We start from the raw sequence: 27,187 nt of genomic DNA, 5'->3' as shown, positions 1-27,187 counted from the left end.
GTTGTAATTTAATTGTTGAAACCTCCGTGACGCACCCTAGTGGTGGTTTCTGTTTATTCAAGTGTATTTATTTTGTTTTGATTTGACACTTGCCATTTGAGAAGTGATCATGTTTTGTGATTTTAACAATTAAACAAGTTATTGGTGCGATCTTTGTTGTTCTTTTCTACGATTCATTGTAAAAGTACTTTCCCTAAACAACCGTACACTAGAGTATACCATAATTGTTATTATAATGCATATGAAGGTGTGACCTATTATTTCACCTACTCAACCTGAGATTTAAGTAAATCAAATAATTTACACACGGTTCATTGACTATGCATTATTTTCCAACAATTAACGGTGCAAACTAAAGTCGCATTCAACGATATGATAATAGAACACAGCAATGGACATAATGTAACTGTGCAGTGCAGATAGATATGATATTAGTTATTCATATCTCAGTTATTGTAATTCTAGTGATGTCTTTGATATTCTGTTTGTGTTGGAAAAAGAAAACACCCAAGTAAGACATTCGTTTGATGATTTGAACACTATGGTTTATGTTTTGTCATGTTTTTGTAGAAATGATTGGCTAGGGCTTGATGGCATGGTAACGCAAAAAAATCCGGATGAAAATGTTAATCACTTGCCTTCCGCTGCACCATGTGTTGTTGATGGTCTCAATGCTAGTGGCGAGACCTTAGATTCCAATACACGGTAATACAAGGGCACCTCATACTCTTAATGAGTTTCTGTGCTAATTATATTTGGATTCAATTATGATGCTTTTGATTTTGTTTATCTGTAATTAGTATGCTAGTGAAATGTTGCATGGCTGTTTTTATGTGTGCTTTATGCATAATGTATGAATGATCAATAAATAATAGAAATCACTAAACTTCTAATAAATTTTATATTTACATCTGATTTAGGGGTACTATAACAAACACTAGAAGGAGCCTTCCAGATATTCCCTCAGATCAAAATGCCGTACATTGGGAACCTAATGGTGATAACTCTTCTGAGCATTATGCCACTGTTGGCCAGTACCAAAATAATGGTTGGTCTTTGTCAAAAAAAAAAAAAAAATAGATATTGAGAATCAGTTATTTTAAATATTTGTTTTTAGCAAAGAGAAGTCTCCTTTCAAATGGAGATGCACGGCCTAGTATTTCTCAGCACAGTTCTATGAGCCAAGCAGATGACTTTTCACCATATGAAAGGGTAAAATATGATAAGATCAAAAACAAGGAACACCCTTATGCACAAGTGCAACCGAACACCAGCAGATTGACTCTTCAAGAGGAAAATCAAATTGGATCTGAAGAGAGACTGAGCTTAATTAGGTTAGTAGTAATTTTAGTTTACAGAAATTCATTTAATAAAGGTTTTTTATTGCCAACTGGTACTACTAAAATATTAAAAGGAAAGTGGGAGTGGGGTAATTCATTACCTATGTTTATAAGAAAAATTATAAAGTTAGGGATATTGAAAAAAATAATTAAAACTTATTTAATAAAATATACACTATTTAATAAATTTAACATAACTAGGCAATTTTCATTTTTAATCAAATTTATACATACAGAAGTAGTTATAATTGTAACAATATATTAAAATATATTAGTAATATGAACTGTATTACTGAATGTCAATATCTATAATACTTATTGTTTTTTTGTTATTGTTGTGTCTACTATGCAACTGATCTATCAATAATTTTATTCGTTAATAAATTGCATACGTTTTTATTTTTCAAGCCAGAACTGGCTAATTCGAGTGTCAAAAAATAATCAAAACTTAGTTCAAGGACTGTGAGAATAGAATGGTGAGGGTTCGTTTGACGCTAGACTTAAAGAAAAATAGTCGTTTCTACTAAAAATGTGAACATGCAAATTTAACTTTGTTAAGATAACATTCACTGTACCACAGAACTGTGGGAAAGTGGTTTTTAATAACGAGTCTAAATTTAATTTATATTAAACATCCTACAGAGATAAAACTACACAAAAAGTTTGTTATTGTGGGGGATATAGAAAAAATATGTAACATTTTATTAAATAGTAGGTTTTATGCAAACAACAATAGTAAATTCGTATTAATTGAACAGTTCACATTAAATAAGAGTTATGGCTAAAATATTTAACATTTTAAAAAGTTGCTTTAACCTATCACCTATTTTAATTCATAAAAGTTTAACTTTTGAACAAATGTGTGGACGTGTGGATAAATCAGATTCCAATAGGAACAAAACTTTCTCATATTTGAAATTGGTGCAATAATTCTTTTGATGTAGTTTATTTGATATTTACATTTTCCTGTGATATTGGCTCTTTGTATTCTGTTATTAATAAAATTGGGTATAATTCTTCAGAGTTGATGGACCGAGTACATCGAACGAACCAACCGCTCCGCCGAGGTCCAGACGATCTTCGGCTCACAGCGGCCTTGGTGTGGATATTCCCGCTGCTTCAGCGGTCGCTGGCGGAATAGCCGCCAGTCCCGATTTGCCTTACATGACTCCGCCCGTTACCCAGGTCAATTTTAGCGGAGACTCGCAAGACTCATCCAGTAAGAAATAAATAAATCAATTAAAAAACTGTAACAAATTTTTATTTGATTTTTTCTTTTACAGAGGGATACACAAGTATTAGTGTCAGGGAACCTCTGGCCAACATAATGGCACAAACCAAGGAGATGCGAAAAAAGCAACGCGAGCAAGACCCTCATTACGCGACGGTATCTGATGACTCCGATGAAGTTTACACAACCATTCCCGACCCCAATAACCAAATCTATACGAGCGAGAGCGAAACGTACGCTAGGATACCAGCACTTCCGGTCACAACGGAAGTGGAAATCAATCAGGCTCCGACTAAGGACCGAGGCGAAGAGGCGGAGAAGAATGATGAACTGTACGAGCCGGCTCCCCAACCCACACCTCCGAGTGTGGATAGTTTGAAGCAGGTTACGGGACATTCCTACACTCATTCTAGACAAGGTAATAAAAGTTTAAAAAAATTATAGTATAATTAATAAATTGAATCCTCTTGCAGCTTCGTCTTCCAGTTCGGTAGCCAACATTGGCTCTCCGAAGCCAGAAAAACGTCAAGCCAATTCGCCCCTTCCACCACCACCGATTGTTTCCAATTTTGATCCGACCATCGATAAATTACCGCGAAACCTAGACGACCTCTATGCTAAAGTACAAAAATCCAAAAAGGATGACACAACCTCAGACAGAACACCAGAGAAAGCCGCCCCCGATTTGAGCACCAGAAACTCAATCGGCATAGTGGAGGAAGGAAAACTGGAGCGACGTCGAAAGGAGCACAATTACGAAACGCTAAAGAAATCTCCCAGGAAAATTAGCGACCCAGGATACGAGAAGATCAGGAACGAAGAGCCTGGTTACGCAAGTATTAATGGACCAGAAAGTATTACCAGCAGCGACCCAGGGTACGAGGTGTTAAAGAACAGGACGGTCAGTGAATCGGATCCTAACTACGAAGAGCTGCGACATAAAATTTCAAATGCCAGCGACTGCGCCGGTTACTCGAGAATCAAAGAGAAACCCGACGCAATAGACGGTTACTCCGTCGTGAACAAACGTCCAAAAAATAGTTCAAATAATAGTCTGCAGAACCGAAACGATCAACACGACTATGAATCAATGCCTAATCAAATGAATTCCGATCCAGATTATTCAACTTACAGGTCCAACGATAGTGAGTCTGATCCAAACTACGAATCAGTAAATCAGAACGATCCGAACTATGAAAGTGTCAAAGACTTTGAGCCGCCCTACGAAAGACTGGACGATGACTCTAGTCGGACTGATTCTGACGTGTTAGCCTATGAAAAAATAAAGAAGAAAGGATTTGACAACAACGATACCTCAGAAAGTTCCAACAGTGGAGGCAAGTCTTTGTCTGATCCTCCGTATGAGCAACTGGGCAATGACACTGACTCGGAAGTGCCTGGTTATGAGAAAATTCAAAATCACGGCTCAGGAGATGGAGCTTCGAATTCGAGTGCGAACGAGTCCAACTATTCGACGATTAAAAGTTTGAAGGAAGACAAGAGTAGTGATAATATTCATGATGAGGATGCAATATTTCAAGTTTAATAATTTACATCAGTATTGTGCCTCTTGTGATGGTGCTAAATTTTTTCCATTTTTTGAGGATAATTATATATTTAGTGATAAATTTTTATATATTTCCATAAATGTATTTAAAAGTATCTTTGCTTCTACTTATGGATAATAGAAACGAAAATAAATTATTATTAGTACAGATTTAAACTTTTATAATCTCTATGTATAATCTTTCATACATAATCTCTAATTAGTATTCATTTGCAATATATTTTATTTATTTGTGCCAAACCATTTATTTATGTTAATATGGCTGCTTTTCCATCATGTACCAAATTACAAATATAAATTTGTTGCATAATTATAGAGTAATATATTAAAATGTTTTTTTTATTTGTATATTGACTTATATTTATTGTGTGTACTGTTTTTAATAAAATGTTTTATAATAAAATTGGATGCATAATTTTTAATAATAATTTTTAGATAATATACTTCTTTAGTGTCATGATTTTTGGGAAGGCGAATAAAACTCCAAAAGTGGTTTGCAATTAGTGTATTTTATGTATTTTTGTGTACATTCAATGAAACACTGAACACAGGTGAATATTCAACTACTTCTGTAGTTTACACAACACTGATAAAGCTCTTTGGAATGACCGTATTGGCAATAGTAATTTTACGTAAAAATTTGCCTATTGTGGAGAATTATGGGGGTGGTCTTTTATTCTTGGTACATTTATTTTACAATTTTACTACACATTTAATCTAATACTAGTTATTTCGGGGTTTATAAGTATCCATTTTACATCGTAAATTTCAACATGATATAACGATTTTTAATTATATAGTATGTCGAAATATAATTCGTAATTTGTGTATATTTAATTACAAAATACAGGGGGTATACTAATTATACTTAATATAGATAAATTATCTCTTAAATATGAAAAATATGCTTTATAAAAGTAAATAAATTATCAAATTTTAATATAGATATCACAAATTTCAATATCAATAAAATATATCAGTCATATAAACTAAGCGTATCTTAGAAAATAATAAAATTTTATATATTTTTAATTGTCAACAATAATTACATAAATAGGAAAGTACCGAGAGCATGCTGCAGTACAGTACACTTATTTGGCAAACTTTGTAGATTAATTATTATTAAGACGTACCTAACAACAATATTGTCAGGGTGTAGAATAAAATCTCAGTGGTCGGGGTACGAATGTTATCAATTAGATAACGACAAAAGGGAGTGGGACCTTAAAAAGCATTTATTAATGAATAAATTGCGTAAAGTACGCCGGTAATCCCAACAGATAATATGAACCAATCACTATCCCTGTAAATTATACAAGTGATAATGAAGATTGCACTCGCAATTATATTAATATACAACATATAATGGGGATAAATTACGAGGTCACATAGAAATTGAAAGTTATCTTGTAAACACTCCTTGTATTCATTTTCCCAATCTTCACAATGATTTTCGTCACATCCCAATTCTTCTAATAAGTAAAACTGGTCACATTTTCCACAAGGTTGGAATAATCTGAAAAACCAATTTTTGCTTCGGCTATTAACGATCTTCTCACATTCATCCCCTTCATAAACGTCGTTTCTCTTTGGATCCGGTGCTTTTATCAAATAGTGAAGTCCACCAAATTGAAATCCAGCAACGGTGAATCCCATATCGCAGAAGCACGTTCCATTTCCTTCTCCAGCACCAGCACCACTGCTCTGGTCTCGTTCGGTGAAATCAGTTTTCGGATAAGTAGGACATGGGCAGCAAAACTTCAGATAATCCACACACAAATACTTTTCAATATCCGGAACGGGCATAAATTCATTTTGCACTTTGTACCACCAAGCATGCAAAGCAGCGATGTATTCACCAGTCATGGTGTGGCATGCGCCTTTACTGTTACACAAACCTTTCAAAACAGTTTCCATAACCAATGTGCTTGCTTTGAGTTCATAGTCGTTGTCCCTTCTGTCAATCCGTAGGAGATGCTTGTTAAAATATTTCGCGATTGATCTGCATTTTACGCACAGCGACACTGAATCCAATCGAAAACAATTTTCGACGCTTTTACCCAATGAGAAACACAACAAAATCAAGAAGCAAAAAGCAAATGATTTCATCATTTTTGCCGTTTGTAAGCGCAATAAATAAATGTCAGCAAATGGTAAACGGAATAACGGATGAGTGTGCGCAAATGAAACGGACGCTCGAATTCGATCTCGTAAATCTGATAACTTCCGAAAATCACCGCGCAGATTTACGGGGGTGTAATAATATATTCAATATACTCAAGGGAGGTGCATTTCTTTAATCACGGAAACATTTCATCCACTTAACTAATTGGGTTGAAATTGAATTCCTTTCAGAATTATTTCCACAGTAAGCACAACAAAGTATTCATACATATTTTATTATAATACTGTCACAGGTACATAAATTATTTCGTTTTACGTTAAAATGTAAAACACACACATTCCTGACTGTAGTCAGATCCTCTGGGCATATCGTAACAACTTCCGTTCCAACCTCCCATTTTCTTGCAATCGGATTCACATCTCCTGTGGTCCGTGCATTTACCCAGCTTTTTAAACTCTAAAATTATTAATTGATTAATATCAATTTATCTGAATGTTTATCAACATTAATTAACATTTAAACATGTTTGACTCACCCTGGTACTCACAGTTGCCTGGAGAACTCCAAACCACAAACAACAATAGGAAGAACAAGAAGTACTTCATGCTTCGTTTTCCCAAAGTTTCCCTCGGATTAAAAGAGTACTTATAAACTTACGGAGCAATTTGAAGGAGAGGAAACGTGGCTGTGGCAGTTTTTGTTGTTAAATAATTAACCTTGAGGAAGTTCAGAGGATAAACTATTTGGCACTATTACAGTGGCGTCTTTATTTTTTTGAGAAGATATCTTGTACCATCCAAATCTGTGTAGCTACTCTATAGTTATAAATATTTAATAAACAGTTAAATTTTTAATATTCTTTGGTGGTGATTCTAAAAAAATTGAAGACTCTAAGCTGCCCATGTAGCAAAAGAAATGATAAGAGTAAGTGATAATTTGAATGGAATATTTTGCTAGTTTGTACGACACTGCCATAAACAATAAAAACGCAATAAATAATGCACTTATTTTGTGACAGTAAAGACATCTAAAATTGCACAAACAAAAATAGACGCACGAGGAAAATTTCTTCGAATACATTGCTGTGAATTATACAAGGTAAATTAAAATACTAAAAAAACTCTAATTGCTTTGATGCTGTTTTTTGTACTTACCTAACAAATTCTGCATGCTCCTAAATGAAAATTTGTACTTGAATTTAACTAATATTAATTTGTATGGAACGATTATTACAATGAGTAATAATTTGTTATGATTTATATAAAGTATGTTGAATATGAATCGGAAATTGTAAAAATAAATTTTGAATATAAAATTGAGTATTTATTATATAATACATATAATATTAATTTAATTATTCAAATTGAAACTTAAAGCAGGAGTGTAATTAAAAAATTAATTTTTACTGTGAGGGAATACAGTTATACGGTTATTCATGAGAATTCAAACATATATTGAAGTAATATAAGGGATGATTTTATAATAAAAAGCTGTGGTACATTTAATATTTCTATATTTTTCACAGTTTTTTTTTAATATGTATATCTAATGTGACATTTACATTTTATATTTATATGTAAGTGAAAAACTTCAGTAAAACTGTATTCCGGTGGTGGCGATAATTATTGGATTGTTTTCTGAATAAGTATGGAACCACGGGCGATACAGAAATAATACAGAAGTTGTTCGTGAATTGACGGGCCAAAGTGTTTCGCTTCGCCTATCAATTACATACATTTGGAAATTTAATTACAAACAATAGCACATCAATGTAATAATTAAGTTAAGATCTAAAATATGGTACCTAGCATTTGGTAACATTCTCGAAACACAGATATTTAACATGACTTAACCTCCAGGTGGACAATCATGAAAAATTGAGCCCCCCGCATTTCAAGAACGTTAGCGGAAACGTCGTCGGTCGCTTCCTGGAGAGCAAGGACGACGTTCACACCTTCTATAACAACAAACCGGCCAAGATATTCTTTGGCTTCTGTCTCGACGGCCTCTAGAAACTTGCATATTTCTAAATTGCCAATACAGATTGCGACCAGCCAGTTCTGGAGCACACCTTTCAGTTCCGTCCTTCGCAGAAAACAACCACGATTCGATACATTCACATTTAGTCCATTGTCTAAGTACCGATCCTCCGACACTAATTAACTCTGTACACACTAGCGGTTTCTTCCCATCGGGTGCCTCAATCACCTGCTGAGAGTTGCTCTCCAGAAGCTGTGCTAATCGGCATTTTGTCGCGTTTAGATGTTTTGGGGATTGTACCCGTACGGTGTGTACCGCCATTGGAAATTGATCGTATTAATGTGAGTATTTCTCACCGATACTACACATCAGGTATTTGATTTTTCTCAATAAATAAACTTTAAAATCTACAACATATCTACAGTACATGACTTGTACTCATAAATAAACTATTTAAAATTAAATAAACTTAACTGGCACAACGCCTCAAATTCTATTCAGTATATGAATTCACCAGTAGTTTGGTAAAATACCATACTATAACGTAATAATTATTACACTTTTACAGTTAAAATACATTATGTAATACATTTCGTAAATGCAATTAAACAAAAATAACAACTACCCATGCCCGCATTGAACGGATCAATTGTCTATACATATATGTGTTTTATATATTTATTTGAACAAAGTAACAAATCGACACGAAACCAAAAACGACACTAAAACTTGATGTGATTACTTTGTGCTTAGAATGTGGTGTTGTTGGGATCTGTTGGGGATTCGCCGTCGTTGGATGGTAATGGGGCCAATTGGGCCCCGGGTGATACTAACATTGTCGGTTCCGTGTTGCGCCTCTTCATTTTACCTTTCATCTTCTTCAGCATCGTAGCCTGGGGAGGGGCGCACACACTCATTAAATGATAGTCATCCTATGGTCGCAGATAACCCACCTTATTTCCAATTCAAAATCGCACATATTCTCCATAAGATCGCCATCCCCCCAACCCTAACTCATTGTCGTGTCTCTGAATACACTATAGATATATGTACAAACCCTAGGTTTTTTTTTACAATTAACACACCAATCATTAGTTTGGGGATCTTACCGAGTGAGGTTGTGCGATTTTGCGCGAGAAAATGCAATAGGTCATCTACTTTAAATCTACTATAAACCAATTGAAAAAGCATTTGTAACAAATACATCACGACCAAGCAAAATCGCATGCCAATGAAACAGAAATGAATGGAAATTTAGATAAAATATAATATAATATAATATAATAGTCAGAATGTGAGAGAGTGGTGTGTTTAAAATGGATGGGGTGGGTTTTATTATTTTGATTACTCATATTAATATTATTTGAACATTGTTTGCTAATCGTCGGTTGTCTTGCCCCCCTCCCCATTGGCGGGTAGAATGTTCGGTTCGGTAGGCCGACGCTTGAACTTATTTTTCTTCAACATGGTCGCCTGTATCAAGTATTAAACCATTAAAAGTGTTTACAACAACTAAGAAGGTGGAACAATTAACAGTGGATTCTTAGCAAAAACAGGGTCAGTACCGTCTCACAGGTTCTTCTCAGCTTATTTACATATACATACGTGCGTATGTATAAGAAGGGTTTCTACAATAACTTTGGTCTCGTAGCTTCAACCAATTTGCAAAATTGTTGTAGAATTCCTTAACATTTAAATTACTTGATATACAATACGACTGTGTGGAGATATTTAATAAATATGGTACTTTGAATATTCTTCTTGTAGGCTGTTAAGAACAAATATACTTTTGTTTGAATTAACTTTAAATTCCGTTAACAAATTGATGTTCATACAATTAATAGGCAAATATTTAATTAATGCATAAATTTTTATTTGAAAAATATACGTATAATTTTATATAATAATTTATTTTAAATATTTATGCCAGACAAAAGTATTTCTTACTACATTTACCATATTTATTTTTATACATTGTGTACATGTTATGCTGTCAAAAGAGCAACTTGGTGTACTGTTTCTGTTTTATTTTATCAGCACTTAAAAGCAAATACATATATTTTGATGTAGCTATTTGGCTTGGGGGAGGGAGGTATGCTTATAGTATGCATGCAATATTAAAACATCTTAATACATCTACAATTTATACATTTTGTTTCTAGAGTAGTTAACATTAAACTAAAGGTTGACCAACTAAGTAAGATATGAAACAGATGAAATTAAAATACTAAAACTAAACACAATTGACCTACACCTACCTTTAACGCTGATTTTAGTACTACAACATCGCAAGCACTTTGAACCCATGGTTCGCCGTCCACTTGAACGGGTATATCGGAGTTAAGATGAATTTTAATGTGACCACCCTACAATACGAAGTTTGCATTGAATTGAATAGATTCAAAGATTACTGAATTCAGTTTACCTGTGCTATTCTCATAGCTGATCTCAATCCAGATTGTATTTGTCCCAAATGTACTACACCAGTAACACCGACCACCTCCAACATGCCGTCCCAATGATTGGGTTTGGAGAATTGGTCGTCTTTTTCAACACCCCAAGGATTAGCTCCCGATCCCCAACTGAAATTAATCAATAACAAATATTAGTGATATAAATGGTATCTATTAATAATATTACCTCAAAATGTTAAGAATAATAATTCCCTCGACTTGAGGCAACTCCACTAGTCTACCGTCAACCTCTAGTCGCACCTCCTTGTGCAGATCTTTGCACATCTTCGGTCCCACCATCTTCCTCAGCCCCATTTTAACATAGACACTTTTATTGTGCAACCTGCTGCTGAATTTTCCAGGATTCTCTTCCCGGGCATTATGAAAATCGAGACAAAGGTCGGCATCGATCCCAATACCGAAGTAGTTGTTCATTACGAATATCTGCGAGTTGTCCTCACTCGTCGAACCTGCTACAACTGTAGTAAGTGTTCAGGTAAGGGGAGAAGCCGGTTGCGTGTCTAGTGCAGCCGCCGGGGACCAGGGTGGAATTTAAGGGATTGTGTAAGACTTTTAAAGTTAAACAAAACACTTCCATCTCAATAAGAACAAAATGGCCCCATTTATATTTATTAAAAGTCTTCATTAGGGTTAGGATAAAAGTAAAATCTAATGTTACTGTCTCATGTGATTAAAAACAATAATAAATTAAATTAAAAATGTTGAATTTGTATCTAGGCGATAGTTACTTATTCGATTTTGTGTGCACGCATTTATTTATTTATTGAATAAGTTGTAAATATATAAGTGAGATGTATAAAAGCATCCATGATGTTACTAAAAATTCAATTCGGAGCTGCCATTACCAATAGTAGCCATTGGAAATTCTTAATGAGGAGTGATTAAATTGGTCTTGCGGCAACACTATAAAAATCTCGTTTTACAGCCATTAAGAATTATATTGGCGGATAAGGAATAGCATGAAATACCATAAAGATTGTGAAAATTATCAAGCAAATCTACGTTGCAAAAATTCTACTAATGTAAGTGAAACACTTTATCAAGAAAATGGAAACGACGGAAAAAACATAAAATATCAGTTTAGATTTTGATGACAATTGTACAAAAAGTAGTAGAAACAAACATACCTATAAGAAAATGAACATTTAGTTGGGAAAAAAAGGAACATTAAATTAAGATAAGAGAGAAATATCAATTATACATCGAGAGATTAAAAGTTTTAAATAAGGGGAAAACATGCAAAAACATATTTCTCAATGGAAACAAACAAGAACCTGATAATCATCAAATCTAAACTGATTTTATGTAAGTGATCAATGACAAAAGTCACACTCCAATTGTTTATTTTAGATATTTCTTTATTAATCATCAAATTTTAGTCATTGGATAATTCTTAAAGCTCTAAAAGAGATTTTAAGGTCAATATTAATTTAAATTTCTACTGTATGTTGATTGGAGAGTTGCTAATGAGTATTTATAAAATAATGTTGTTTTGCCGTAAATAATGAAAAATGTTCATCTTCATAAGCCATGCAATCTATGTTGTGTAGTCTATGCTAAAGTTATAAGTTTAACTCAGTTCCATTTTATCTGGGTGCTTTAATATTGTTATATTTTTTATAATACTACTTACGTGCATATATTTGGAAGACACAACGAAAACAAATGTTAATTCATTTGAACGAATGAGATGAATATTGTGAAATATTAATACTCTTCCAAATACAAACTTCCGTTACCATAATCGTATTACCATTTCAATTTAGTATGAAAGTTTAGATAGTTCAAACGTATGATCATGCTTTATTTAAAAAGCAGGTAAAATATTTCAGTTAAACAAGTTTAGTGTTACATAAAATTAGTGATTTACTGACGTTTGATATTTGACCTGCCCTGTTTGAAGTAATGCTTAATCGTAAAAAACTACGAGAACTCTGTTGCAATGGTTAATCGTTTCGTTAGTCTTTAATTACAGCAAAACAACATCCAAATACACATATTGATTGACCTGCTTTTCTAATTTGCTCATTGGTCACTTTCATTTTGGACAGTTTTTGCCTCTTCTTACCGGTGGAGTTGACCTGTTTAACGCTATCGTCGGCCTTGTCCTCCGGGTGGAAGACAACTGTCCACCGGTCCAAACGTATTTCTTCCGCATCTATTACATCCCGGAGGAGGTTTAATGGGTCTTCGCCTCCAGTGTAACCCGGACCCCAGCGCAAGACTCTCGCCAAATCATTGCCTAAAATAAGAATAGTAAATTATTTTTTAAAAATACTTATTAAGCGTTAGCATTACCTGTTCCTAAGGGTACAATAGCACAGGCAGGCGATGAACATTGAGAGTCTTGGCCCACATTGTCCAGGCACTGGAGCACCCATCCAATAGTACCGTCTCCGCCACACACGAGTATTTTATAGTTTTGAATGTTTCTAAACACATATAAACCCGGTAGCGGACCACCATTGTCCAAATCGAACACTTGATACGGATTCAATAGTTTTCGGAAACTGCTGATCAACTCTAGACCTTGACAACCGCCGGATTTAACATTTACGAAAACTAAAAGAGGTTGCACTCCCTGAGGTATCATTGAAGGTTCTATGTTTGGCAACAACATCACTGAAAAGTGAAATTGTTTATGTTTTGCCTTCATGTATTTAATTATTGGTGGCACTTACCAAGTAAATGTTGTTTATCCTCGAATTTAGATTCTCGTAAAGTGTAAAGAGCTCTTACTGCTTTATCAGAATCTTCATACGTGATAACCATCGATCCATATTCGTAGTAGATCGGACCAATTTTAGAAAATTTGTTTTCTGTAAATCACAGATGATGTGTTAGACGAAAAAATACGTATGAGTTTCTGAGTTTCATTACCTTTTCCTAAAAATTCCGTTAGTATATTTTCATAATTTCGCTCCGATAGATTGGGCGGCAGGTTTCCCACGAACAGAGCCAAGTTCGGTCCGTGTGGATCCTGCTTTAGCTGCAAGTAAAATCGCATCAGCTCCATCTGTCTGATACTGTCCTTCCCCAATTGTTTCATAATTTCCCACGGCCTCTCGTCCCATGATAACACCCTCTCGGTCACTAAAAACATCAATAATAAGACTAAGACTAACAAAGTTGTGTGATAAGACGTACCTCCTCTGTCAAGCAAAACCTCGCTACACCTATACTCCTCACAGTTGTAGTTCTCAAGACCGAAGCGTTTCAGTGCTTCGCGGATCAGATCGCTGACTTTGGTTTCAGAATCAACAGGCACGGTACAATATGCTTGTGAGACTTGTAATTTTCCGGGGTAAACCCGTACTTCACCTTTGTCATTGTCACGATCCCTGATAGAACAAACAATTAATATATAGTTAAGTCGACACCAGTCATACGTACTTAAATCTTAAGAAAACAGCCGGTCTCTTGCCCTCTTTCCTGTTCAGACTGAGGACAGGGTTGGGATCCTGCAGGATGGCCTCGTCAGGCGAGTAAAGATCAGTGAGATGAAATGAGTTCGGATCCTTGGTGATATGGAAGGCACGAAGTGCTTGCGTCAACACCTGCTTCAGTGGTGCCTGCCTGGACACCACTATGATCCTGAATATTTTCCTTTTCAACGAGTTGTTGCCGTCGTACACTTTGATGTATTCTGATGTTGAAGAACATAATAATGAATCAATTACTTTAAATTTTATATTTTTTCACTTATGTTAATTATTATGATAAATTTCAGGTCAGATAATAAACTCTGTTAACTGTTAAAATAATTAATATTATACAAAAATATAAAATCTGCTATATTCTATTCTATAAAATGTTACATATTGTTTTCTGCAAGTCCTATTTCATGTAGGTTGGGTTTAATTTTTTAATTGACGATGAAATTGTAGTTTTTTGACATTCAAATTATCCAGTTATAGATTTTTATTTTCGAACAAATTTTTTCGTAGCTACCACTAGTCTAGTTTCTCCAATTTTTTAATAATACAATAAACGATTGACTTATTTATCCACAAACTTTTATCCATTTCTTCTTATGTCTCTCGGTCTTGGTAACGTTGACTTATAATTTTTTTTACAGTCCCACTTCCTATCTATACATCAATACATATAAATAAAATTGTGTGTCAGTTTGTAATATTGAAATAACCGTTTTTTACTACATGCATATGAATATAAATACGGTACATACACCAAAATAACATTTTTACAATTTTTGTCTCTCTGTCTGTCTGTTCCGGCCAATCTCTGAAATGGCTGGACCGATTTTGACGATACTTTTATTGCAGGTAGCTAATGTAATAAGGAGTAACTTAGGCTACTTTTATTTTAGAAAAATAAAGTAATGTTGCTATGTCCAAGTACTGTCCAGTACCACGCGCAGCTCACGCGCATGCCACCACTGGGCCATCACGTAGGGCGCCTCTCGGACGAAGTCGCGGGTACAGGTGATTAATCATAAATTTAATTTAAATTAAAAAGAATTTTTCTTTTAATAACATGATTAGGTCTTTTAGTTATTTCTTACGTTTTTAGTAATTTTTTGGGTATCCAGAAAGAATTAGAATTATTTATTTTTACTTTTTTAATGATTTTTAGGGAAATTAATATTAGTAAAAAAAAATCCAAGTTATTAAAGTGTAATGTAATTTAATCAGTATGAATTTAATCGTATGGATTTTATCCTATAAATTTTAAATATATGGAAATTAATCATATGGATTTTGATTGTATGGAAAATGATCATATGGAAAATGATCGTATGGATTTTGATCATATGGAATCATATAAATATTTATATATATATATATATATATATATATATATATATATATATATATATATATATATATATTTCTTTAAGGCTACCACTTGTAATTGTAGCAATTAATGCACCCAAGAAATTTCGAAAGTATGGCTCATTAGTATTTACTACTCATACGGGAAATTTTCTTCGAAACTAAATTGTTCGAGAGGACCGAAATTTCTTCCAATTTTGCTTTCACAAGAAATTTATTTCAAAATAATTTTCACATGAAATTTTTATAATTGAAAATTTTTTGGTTATGAAAGTGTAATAAACAGCTTGTATTTAATATAATTTAATAAGTCTTTATAATTATGGTCACCCCGTAAGATTTCCTTTGATAAATACATCTTGTTTGATAAAACTTAATGTATATAATTATTTAAATTTATAAATATCAAATTAATGTGACCTTACATGAAATGCACATCTTTTTAATTAAGTTTGTGAAATTCCGTTTGAAGTCTTTCATTAGAAAATATGTTCAATTAATCAATTTTGGTATTCTAAAAAACTATATTAAACTCTTGATTTACTTTTGCTGATGTAACTGTCAATACTTAGCTAAATATTTTTGTGTAGGTGAAAATTTTGGTATATGTTACTAATGAAAAAATTTGATAATTGGTGTTTTCAAATCCTGTTTACACTTAGTAATACTTTTTTATATCTATTTTAATAGTAATGAAATTAAAAATATTTAATAATCAAACATTATCTATTATACTTCTATTAAAATCCAATTTCAATCAATATTTGATACAGTCTGTAATATCTCAGGCAATTTTTCCCACGTGTTCTAATAATAATTCAATCCAAAATTGAACTTTGGACTCCTCACATAATTTGCTTCCACGTTTTATATTAGTACTTATTTAATATCCTACTATGTGTGTAATAAATATTAATTATAATAAAAATATGAAATAATTATAGCACTCCAAATATCCTGATAAAATTTAAATTAAATTTATTGATTTAAAGTAATGAAATAATTAAGTGTTTGTTAGAGAATTAACACACCTTCATCCCTATCTTCCTTGTCCTTGTTTTGCTTATCCTGCCTGTCTCTTCCCTGCGTATGTGAAGGCTGATAGTCCTCGGAATCCCTATACCGACTACTAGCATCGCCGCTGCTAAATTCGTCGGAGGTACTCCTCGCTACAAGTTGTGAAAATTTAAACAAAAATTTAATCAACAAACATCACAATTGAACTCAAAATTTTCAATTTTTGTTAATTTACGTATACAATACAGAGTTATTTAGAACCAGATATTGTGTCCTTATATCTGTTACATTTTTTAGTTGACGAAAGTAACAGCAACACGGCGTAGCAGCGAAAATGTTGGTGGATGCGCCGGAGAGAACTTTAGTCAACTAACTCACGGTTCCCTATCAAATGGGTATTTACATAGAGGAAAGCGAAAAGCAAAATAAAAGTAAAAAAGCATCAAACGTCGCAAACCAAATATACCTCGGAAATAAGGGGATGCGGGTTCGCGTTTGCCCTGGCATGAATTGGGCAATAGAATGGACAGCCGCTTCATGGCGCCCTTAATACCGGCCCTTCTGGCAATTACTCTGCCACCGATGACTGCAAAATCATTCCCTTGTTATCTTAAAATAAAAAATTAAAACAAAATTAAAGCACTTAAACAATAAGTCTTGCTGCGGTTTTATGTGAACTGTAATATAAAAAACAAGACGAAGCGATTACTGGACTCTTAAATAAACCAAATCAGTTTCGAGCAACGTCAGTAACAGTCACTAGTACAATTGGTAATTGGTAATATTGACTGTCTTCTGTTGTTATAATGAAAAATGAGGCAAATATCTTAATAAGTTTCGTCGTAAAACCACACGAACTAACTTGCAAATAAAAAAAATGATAAAAATGGAGCTGACTTACACAAACACTTATATCGGGGGTTAGTAATAAAAAGCAACACTTACGGCATAAATACTCACGGGACAGGGTGTCCTTTCTTCGCACTTGCACACCGATTATCGCTTCCATGGGCACCTCCGTTCGCGGTATGCTGACGGCATGCGGTGGCAGGTAAATCGGCTCCAAAATGCCAAATGTGCACTCGCTGTTTATCGAGACGTGACATGCCGCGTGACACTGGAAAAGAAATCGGATACAAGTTAATGTGGTGGTGAACGATTTGCAAATTTGGTCGGCTACCGTCATGCCACACCATTCGCATCGGTACCCCGATAAGCACTCGATGGAGGAACATGTTTTCTTGCAGAGGGCACACTTGGAGTTGTTGGGCAAGTTGCCTTCCCGCCAGTGGTGTTGGTGGTGGACGTACACCAGCTGCTTCCCCGGCAGATAAGTGGCGTTTTCCTTGCAGTCGGCCACAGCGAAATCTTGACATTCTATATGTACGAAGTACTCGCATACTGGAAACAAATTCATTATAATTAATGGCTACAGCCAAGATAAGGAAGTACGGATAAACTGCTTTTCAATAATTAAATTTGAGAAATGTTTTTAAATATAATGGAAATTTGTAGTATGAGGAAAGTCCCAAAAGTACTCGATGTGATGTACAGTAGTGGTCATTATTATAGCAATTTTTTAAAATGTTAAATATTTTAGTAATTACTGTTTTATTTAATGCGAACTGTTAAATTAATTTTGGTTTACTATTGTTGTTAATTTTAATTTTAGTCGATAAGATTGGACTATTTTTTAACATTCAAATTATTCAGTTATCGACTCTCTTTCAAGTTTTTCGTAGCTACCACTCAAGTCAGTTTCTCTAATTTTTTTAATAATACGGGAAATGATTGATTTATTTAGTTTCACTTTGGCCAATGACTAAGTTAATTATAATAATCAAAAGACCATTAATACACAGTTGCTACAATTTTGTCTATTGAAAAATAAAAAAATACGCAATATTTTAAAATGATTTTTGGAACTTAACTTGTACTAAATAGATTAGATAAATTTAAAAAAATTGGTTTGATCATCAATTTTTGTTATTGAATATTTCCAGGCTTTTACTATTCATTAAAATGATTAAATAGTAACTGATAAATCAATACATGTAAACATTATAAACATGTGTTGATTAAATTATATAAAATTAAACAAGAGGAATTTTGCATCGAATTCACAATGTAAAGGTGTAATTTCACGTACAAAATGATATAATTGTATAATAAATTCATTTACTATGGTATTGATATGTTTTCATCTATTAATATTGAAATTATTCCTAAAATTAATAACTGTATAAATTCTTCGAAACGTTATTTAATATTTAATTTGTTCATGCCGTTTTTGATTTAATCCGAATTATAATTCGTCAATAAAATTTAAATTCTCAGAATAATTCGAGCATTCGCCATTTATTTAAAACATAATTCAATACTTACTTTCACAATGGATGGAATAGACATCATCCAGTAACCTCTTCCGACATACATTACAATACTTTTTCTTGTGATGGAAAGGTTCCGACCAACAATGAGCGACTGGATTCTGTAAAATAATGAGTAATTAGATTAATGAAATTAATTTTTAACAATTTCAGGTAAGTGAATACTTAGTAACATTATTAATATTGTATTTATATAATTCATTAATAATAAAGTAATATCATAGATTAAAATTGTGCGCGTAAAATCATCAGGTATGTTTTCAATATCAATCTTAAACTCATGATTTTATTTTTCCTAATAACTTTTTTGTAAAACTAGAAACAAACAACGGTCACGAAACCCTTAATCTTTACACATTATTAGAAAACTTTATTTTTATTATCACAAACTGTTTAATAGATAAATTTTTATATACTATAGAATGACATTTTGTTTTTAATAATGGATTATAATCAATTTTTTTATAAACTTAACTGTATGAAATTAATAATTAATAAAATAATTCTACGATCAATAGTAATTGCATGAAGTAAAAGAGCTGATAATAAATTAGTATAATCAAACGTATTCAATTCAAACCAATATTGTGCTTTATATTTTTATGGCAACCTAAAATTTATTTTTATCAAACAATAATCAACGTTTTAAATTCAGTTCTTATACACAAAAAAATATATAAATTCCATGATGTGACATAAAAAAAACAAAAAAAAAATTAATTCTATATTAATATACTATTAATTTATTTAATTTTTAATTGTGAAAATATTTATGATAAACTATTAGAATTAAAATTGTGCCAACAGGAGACATGTGGATATGTCAAGCAGTCATTGCCCATGTATGTATTTTATGTACACTCCTGGACAAAAATTTGGAAACCCGAAAGTTGAATTGTTAATAAACAATGAATGAATAGAATATAAAATTAAAGTTAAATTAAAATTAAAGTTATTAAATAATTTCATTTTCGAATAATAAACCAAAAAAAAAGAAGGTATTAATATTTTGTTGCGGAATTATTAGCTTGTTCATGGAGCCAACCAATTTTCTAGTAAATTCTAGAGGTATTTTTCCGTTAAAGCTTTTTCAGCAGTAATGTCTTATTTTTTATTGAGTGCTGCCGTATATTCCTTTCTAAATAAACCCAAAGATGTTCTATCTAAACATTTAATATTATTTTTTATAATGATTATTTATTTGCTATTTTAAACAATTATAGGGCTTTCAAACATTTGTCCAGGAGTGTTCGTATAAATTTGATCGAACATTGCTGATTTATGTTAAATTTATTAAGACCTGTATGTTTTTACTAAAATTTATTTATATTTTACAAGAACTTTAATTAAAAAATTTAAATGTAAAATAAAAAAATCAGAAGGGATTTTTACAATTTTTTTTGAACATGTGTTTATTTGTTAATCTATGTAATTTTATTACATTGTTAGGTATTAAGTAAAGAAAAAACAACAACAAAGTACAATTTAAAAAAAAAAACAAATAGAGGAATATTTTTAGCACCAAAAATTACAATGTCACACTGAGATAAATTTGACCATAAATATTCAAATATTCGAGTAATCAATATGTAGACTTCCATTTAATCAATAAATATGTAACTACTATTTAAAAAGTACAAAGTGTGACTGACTATTGGAACTGAATTTCGGCTTTTAGTCTAAATATTTATGTAATGCCACTTATATTCCATACCTTGATTTGGCTGGCGGCGACGCTGGAGCACGGGGAAACCACGTTCTTAAGGCAGCGATCATGCACTACGAAGTTACACACTGAAAAAAAAAAAATAAAACCAATTAATACTTCTAACAGTAATGATACTTTGCTATGAAAATAAATTATAAAATAAGAAAATCGTTATTAAATAGAAGCCAAACTTAACCCCATCAGCACTTATTAGTTAATTTTTAAAGATTCGGTATTTGGTTACATATTCCAAACCGTAGAACGATGAGCCTCTCTCTATATTTATCAATGGCGATTTAAAAATAGACGCTGTATAATTGCTGCGAAAGTAAATTACTGTTCAACACTGGCGTCCCCGTTTATTACGGAAAAGAACAGGAAACTCCACATGAAAATGGGTCAACAGTTGCAATCTGGCAGTAACAGATGTCATAAAGAGACACTTGCCATGGGCTATGGAAGATTTTTCCACCAATGCTCTTCCAACAAAATAACTGCATCGCTCAAGGACTTTCATTTGGGCAACGAATTAAAATAATCATCGCGTGGAAATATACTGTCAGATTTGTGTGAATTCTAACAATAAGTGTAATCGTTTCGTATACGTGTACGTGTTTTCGGTTAGGAAATGGCAACAAATTTTGTTTTTCACATCGTGAAGTGTTGATGGTGGGGGCAGGAACGGATCTCAGTAACCAGAAATACAATGAATAGAAAACAATATTTTTTGTTTACACAATGAGTATGTGAGTGGTACTCAAAATATATGGTGCCCTAAAATAGTCAAACCTTGATTTTATAATTATAACATATTATAAATATTAATAATTTATATCAAAAAGTTGGAATATGCCAAATTGCCTATTATTTTATAGGCACTATTTATTTTTAATAGAAAGTGTTGTCTTGTGATAACTCATTTGAAAGATATTTTTATTCTCTATTCAATGATATATTGTTGGTTAAAAATGAGTGGATAATTACCTAGTTACGAATACAAATTTTGTATTTATGCTTCAGATGATATTTTCAAAAAAATATTTTTTCAAATTTTAATTTTGAAAGTTTTTTATAAATGAAGCTTTTATCCGTTCATCGATTAATGCAGCAAGTCACATAAGAGATACCTTCCTTTCTATTTTATTCTTCCTAATTTCTCTATTTTTTCTCATTTAAGTGTATTAATAGCGAAAATTATTGTAATTAGCACAATTTAGGATAATTTTCTGAACATTTCCAGATACAAATATAACAATTGAGATTAAAAATGAATAATTTAAAATCATGAATTGATAAATTTTTGACAAAGTTATAATTATTTGAATAATATAAGGTTGTGTTACACACAATTAGCAATACAAAAAATTTCACAAAAAGAACATATTTTTATGATTCATATTATTATTTAAAATGTAGTTAGATGTTATATTTTAGTAAATATAATATTATTTTTAAAATATTTTATTTTATACATGGTGTTTCAAAATAGTTTTTACCGAATTGTTTTTTCCAGATAAAGATAAACTGACATAGCTTAATTTTGATGCAAAAAGCATTTTGATACATTAGATATATTTATGAAAACTGTCATATAAATTTCAAATGGACACTCAAATTGAATTGATCGGAAAAAATTGAGATTTCATAAAATATAATTTGTAACATAAAAAAATTATATTTAGTTAAAATATTTAAGGTAAATTTTTAAATAAATCAAACAAATTATGAATAGTTAAGATATCGTTAATAATACTTTTTTTAAATATCATATTTGGCAGCAATGACATCATATTTATATGTCATGGAAGACAATATTAAATTGTGTATATCGTTATCTCTAAGCTAAAAATAATATATATAATATATATTTTTAGAAATTTAATATTCCATATGTGTCAAACACGACAATATTCAATATCTAAAAACTTACCAAACAATATAGCTGAAGATGATTTAATATATCACAAAATACATATTTTTAGAAAGCTTGTTTTTTTCCCAATATTCCATAGCCAAACTTAATTTTGGTTTTTATTTAAATTAAAATATATATATATATATATATATATATATATATATATATATAATATATATATATATATATATATATATATATATATATATATATATATATATATATATATATATATATATATATATAATATTATAATATTATTATATATATAATATTATAATATTATAATATTATCTCAAAATCTTCTGTCTTTTATCTAAAGATAATGTAATATAAAACAAATTATATATTTTTAGAAAGCTTGATTTTTTTCAACATTCTAAAGCCAAACTTAACTATGGTTGTTTGATAACATAGTCACAAAATTTAATAATAATCCATATATGTGTCTGACACAACAATATTAAATATCTCAAAATTTACCAAAAAATATAGTTCTATCTTAGCTAAGATAATTATATCATAAAATATACATTTTTAGAAAGCTTGATTTTTTTTAATATTCCAAAGCTTAATTTTGGTATTCATTTAAACTAAGAGAATCGCACACACTATCTCAAGATCTGCCGTCTTTTATCTAAAGATAACTTGATTATTACAAATTATATATTTTTAGAAAGCTTGATTTTCTCCAACATTCTAAAGCTAAATTTAATTATGTTATTTGCTAACACAGTCACAAATATAATATTCCATATGAGTCAGATTCTTTAGATTCAATATTAAATATCTCTTTTCATTTAAAAAAGTTGCACATATTATCTTTAAATCTTCTATCTTCTATCTGAAGACTATTTAATACATCATAAATTATATATTTTTTAAAAGCTTCCTTTGTTCTAATATTCTAAAGCCACAGTTATTTATGGTTATTTGCTAACACAGTCACAAATTTATTATTCCATATGTGTCAGACACGACAATATTAAATATCTCAAAATTTACCTTTTCTTTTTTATCTTTCTAAGAGTTTATTTATGTAAGTTAACATAGTCACCTATGAAAAAATTTGCTTAGCTTAGTTAAAGATAATTTAATATATCACAAATTATATAATTTTAAAAAACCTGATTTTTTCCATTCGTTTAAATTATTTGTATTATATAGGTCAATGTGAAATATCTCAAAATTTACTAAAAATATAAAATTGAATTATATATAAAAATATTAATATATCACATTTTTTTTATTTTTAGATGTCTGATTCTTTCCAATATTCTAAAGTCATCAATTATGGTTTTCATTAGAAATAAGAAAGCTGCGCAGGTTATCTGAAAATTATTATATTTTTAGAACAGCCAAATATAATTATGGTAGTATTTGAATAAAAAACAAATTATCTCATAATATTCAGAAGATATAATTTTTGCAGTCCCAGTAAAACTATTTAAATTTTTGCAAAAAGAAAGAAAATTTATGCTTTTGCTAAATTCAAAAAAAAAAAGAAAAACTTAATATTCTATAAAAAGATAACACGTAGGCTCTTGTTTAATTCTCATAAAATTTTAATACGGTTTTGTAACATGTAAATATGGGGTATAATCGAAACACATCGGGCACAATTCCGATCTACATAGATCCGAATTCGACATTATGCATATTTAATTTATCTAATGGTCGCGTGGTGGGAACCGGGCGGGGGAGACAGATCGGCCTACCCGCCAGCCACCCGTCCGTCCGTCCACGGACGAGCGGTGCGAGCGTGGCTACGCGGCCGCCGGAAAATCGTCCGAGAAACGGCGAAAAGAACGTAGCATCGCGGCGCTATGTTTGCGCGCCGTGCCCGCTCGCCCATCACCGTTCCTGACGTCACGGCGATGACGTAGTCGCGGCCCCCTTGCACAAGATTTGCAAATAAATCAATACTCGAGGCCTACACGGTTCAGTACGGGCGGACGGGCGAAACGTCGAAATTTTCCCGTACGGCCGACAGCGATGGGGGGACGCACATACGCACATTCGCACGTACGTACTTACAGGTTCGACCGCAGATAAAACGTTTGACGAAAATAGATATTATATGGGCATGTCCGTGTCGTATGTGTGCGTGTGCGTCTCGGGGTTACCGTGTTCCGTGATCGAACAATCGCCGATGTTTGGCTGTTTGGCAATGGTGACGATTGAATGGTTGGCGAACTGTTGATTTACAGTACGGATCGGTTACTCGAGCACACCCGTAAGTGCTTTGGCAACACTCGAAAGTGTTTAAATACCAATCGTCTTGGTTCAAAGAAATACGAGTTCTAAGTAATAAATATAAATAACTAAATAGTTATTAAATTAAAATTGGTGGGATTAAAATAATTTTCTGAATATTAATATTATTTTATTAAATTGAAATAATTAATATTTGTTTAAAGAGAATGTGAGGTTTATTTTTATAAAAAATTCTTTTAATACTTTAGTAATAGTTTTTTCCAAGCTTTTGGATGAATTTTACAAGTAAAAAATGACTAAAAATCTTTTAATTTCAAAAAATATAATAGAAAAAATTCTTGTTGTATCACATAAAGGATGATTATAATTGTTAATTATATATAAAAAATAATAATAAAAATGAACCAATTTAAAAAATTTATAATTTCTTTCAAAAAACTTTTTATTATTTTATTCCAATAAAATTAATGGATACAGACAAATTATATTTAATTTAAAGGTTTATTTATAAAATTTGATAATTCCTAAAGAATTGTGCCATATTTCATTCCAATAAAAACACAGAACAGAACAGAACAGGACACAGAAAATTAAATTAAACTAAATTTAAGTAAATGTTTTTATTTAGAAAAAATTTTTTCTCTTTATGAAGTTATTTATTTTATAAGGAAATAAATGTAATTTAACAGTTAAATAAAATCAACAATGTTTTAATTAAATATATTAAACAATGTGTTGTATTGTAAAATCAAACTGAACAAAATGTGGTTTAATTAATAGAGATAAAAAACCTATAAAATAAATTTGCATATATGCCATTTTGTTTCACCGTACTTGAAATTGATGAATTAAAATGATTATTTCAATATTTGTATAATTTTATAACATTTAAATATTAATTTTTTTTTCAAGATTGTATAGAATTTAATAAATACGAAATAAATAATATAATTTGTATCTCATAAAAAATTAAAAAATCAAACTCAACAAAATTCAATAAGAAAGATGAAAAACTAGATACTTAAATTAAAATGAGAGGGTTAAAATTATTATTAAAAAGATTATATTAAATTTATATTCAAAAAGTAACTCCTTTGAATTTCGGTGAATTCTTTCTACATTTGAAAAAATTTAAAAGATTTAAAAGGATTTATGGATAAAAATTTTTATAAAAAACAGAAATTTGAAAAATTAATATTTTCTTCAAAGAAAAATTTAAGAACATTAAAAGTAGCACAACAATGTCAGTCTAATTGTTATAAATGTATTTCTAATAATAAATTAAATATTATTTTATACATATGTTTAAAAAAATGTAAACAAATATATTACTAACAGTAGAATTACAATTTATTTAATTAAAAAAGGTGAAGGACCACATTGTTCATACGTTTTGATAAAAATAAATGCGACCCTGAGTGTAACAGCATCAATCCATGGACAGATATAAACATATACAAAAGTATATCAAGACTGACGTCAATAATCACCTCGATCTGTGTAAGCTTCTAAGTAACACACATAATCTTTCCTACAATAATATCACTATCAGTATATTAGTTACACACGTATAGAAAATCATTCGTCCTATATTGCACATCCTTTCAATTTCTGTCTGTGTGTGCGATATCATGTTTATCAACGTTATCCTAATTAATAAAAACAATATATTCTATATATAGATTCGATGTTACGAAGCTAAGCCCACAGGTGCAGGTAAAAATTAATTTGCGTTCTTCATTGGGTCATTGGGAAAGTCACGAACGTATTCCTGTCATGCGATGTTCGAAAGAACGGCAATTTCCTCGTTCGGTTCATACGGTTTTGTGTGTTATGAAATTACTTTAAGTAATGGGGGACGTTAAGTAACGGTTTAAGTGTGGCACGATCGCCTTCCTGGATGCACCTGAAAATTGCCAAATCGAACGTATCGCACGGGCAATTATTCTCATGTAGGTATTTATATTACAGGATTATATTTGTAAACTACCTTGTTCTATTTTTGAAAATTATAAATAGCACCGTGTAATGTTCTTTTGATTATATTTTAAACAGGATATGTAAAACACAGGGGATACAAACTATATATCTTAGAATATAAATTTATTGCTGCAACATTTTTATGATTAATATAATCTATAAATGAGATTCTAAAAAAAATCAAAACAAATTCTCTATTTTTGATTCAATGTCGTTTATTAATACGACCGGTTTCCTCAATTTTTAATCCCAACCCAAAATTACGAAAGTGAAATCGACGATTTTTCATTAATATACACGGTTATTTACAAAATTTGCCTAGACAAAATATTAAAAATAGAAAAAGATCAAACAAAAAGACGCCTCTATTAATAGAGGAATAAATATAGAGCTTCTTTCGTTCCTGGTTTTTATATCAAAGTAATATTGGTGCCAATTAAAATTGAA

The 27,187-nt window shown here is 31.2% G+C and overlaps 3 protein-coding genes and 1 long non-coding RNA gene across 12 annotated transcripts in view; 1 reads left to right on the top strand and 3 right to left on the bottom strand.

Moving 5' to 3' along the window:
• The first annotated feature begins 75 nt into the window (after nucleotides 1-75).
• Nucleotides 76-4,509, top strand: LOC109593956 (clumping factor A). Of its 2 annotated transcripts, XM_020009094.2 has the most exons (7): nucleotides 76-511; nucleotides 571-705; nucleotides 921-1,048; nucleotides 1,118-1,334; nucleotides 2,363-2,559; nucleotides 2,624-2,989; nucleotides 3,045-4,508. In XM_020009094.2, exons 1-7 carry the CDS (start codon nucleotides 426-428, stop codon nucleotides 4,115-4,117), a joined length of 2,202 nt encoding a protein of 733 aa, XP_019864653.2. In that variant the 5' UTR covers nucleotides 76-425; the 3' UTR covers nucleotides 4,118-4,508. The 2 variants fall into 2 exon arrangements, with proteins under 2 accessions (XP_019864653.2, XP_019864654.2); XM_020009095.2 differs by lacking the exon at nucleotides 571-705 and having other exon boundaries at nucleotides 3,045-4,509.
• Nucleotides 4,510-5,435: 926 nt separating this feature from the next.
• LOC109593948 (cysteine-rich with EGF-like domain protein 2) lies at nucleotides 5,436-6,250 on the bottom strand. Its single transcript, XM_020009087.2, has 2 exons — nucleotides 5,519-6,250; nucleotides 5,436-5,441 (listed from the first exon to the last, which is right to left on the bottom strand). Exons 1-2 carry the CDS (start codon nucleotides 6,248-6,250, stop codon nucleotides 5,436-5,438), a joined length of 738 nt encoding a protein of 245 aa, XP_019864646.2.
• A 271-nt stretch (nucleotides 6,251-6,521) lies between these two features.
• Nucleotides 6,522-6,949, bottom strand: LOC126265053 (uncharacterized). The gene is made up of 2 exons (XR_007547604.1): nucleotides 6,799-6,949; nucleotides 6,522-6,719 (listed from the first exon to the last, which is right to left on the bottom strand). It is a non-coding gene; the product is annotated as an uncharacterized LOC126265053 (long non-coding RNA).
• An 810-nt stretch (nucleotides 6,950-7,759) lies between these two features.
• LOC109593994 (diacylglycerol kinase theta) overlaps nucleotides 7,760-27,187 on the bottom strand; it is a 32,830-nt gene continuing 13,402 nt past the window's right edge. Inside the window, exons 2-17 of one of the 8 annotated variants that reach the window (XM_020009142.2) lie at nucleotides 20,635-20,714; nucleotides 18,916-19,021; nucleotides 17,711-17,931; nucleotides 17,491-17,647; nucleotides 16,997-17,116; nucleotides 16,545-16,682; nucleotides 14,111-14,363; nucleotides 13,865-14,058; nucleotides 13,598-13,810; nucleotides 13,399-13,536; nucleotides 13,016-13,339; nucleotides 12,726-12,959; nucleotides 10,884-11,175; nucleotides 10,669-10,825; nucleotides 10,502-10,609; nucleotides 7,760-9,136 (exon numbers count right to left, since the gene is read on the bottom strand). In XM_020009142.2, the coding sequence (XP_019864701.1) occupies nucleotides 8,993-9,136; nucleotides 10,502-10,609; nucleotides 10,669-10,825; nucleotides 10,884-11,175; nucleotides 12,726-12,959; nucleotides 13,016-13,339; nucleotides 13,399-13,536; nucleotides 13,598-13,810; nucleotides 13,865-14,058; nucleotides 14,111-14,363; nucleotides 16,545-16,682; nucleotides 16,997-17,116; nucleotides 17,491-17,647; nucleotides 17,711-17,931; nucleotides 18,916-19,021; nucleotides 20,635-20,714 (2,879 nt within the window). In that variant the 3' untranslated portion in view covers nucleotides 7,760-8,992. Of the gene's footprint in view, nucleotides 9,717-10,501; nucleotides 10,610-10,668; nucleotides 10,826-10,883; nucleotides 11,176-12,725; nucleotides 12,960-13,015; nucleotides 13,340-13,398; nucleotides 13,537-13,597; nucleotides 13,811-13,864; nucleotides 14,059-14,110; nucleotides 14,364-16,544; nucleotides 16,683-16,996; nucleotides 17,117-17,475; nucleotides 17,648-17,710; nucleotides 17,932-18,915; nucleotides 19,022-20,634; nucleotides 20,715-27,187 lie in introns of all 8 variants that reach the window. The other 7 variants (XM_020009144.2, XM_020009145.2, XM_020009143.2 and 4 more) reach the window with 7 other exon arrangements.

The sequence above is a fragment of the Aethina tumida genome, chromosome 3 (assembly GCF_024364675.1).
Source record: "Aethina tumida isolate Nest 87 chromosome 3, icAetTumi1.1, whole genome shotgun sequence".
Classification (NCBI taxonomy): Eukaryota; Metazoa; Arthropoda; class Insecta; order Coleoptera; family Nitidulidae; genus Aethina; species Aethina tumida.
This window is presented reverse-complemented; position numbering and strand designations above follow the sequence as displayed.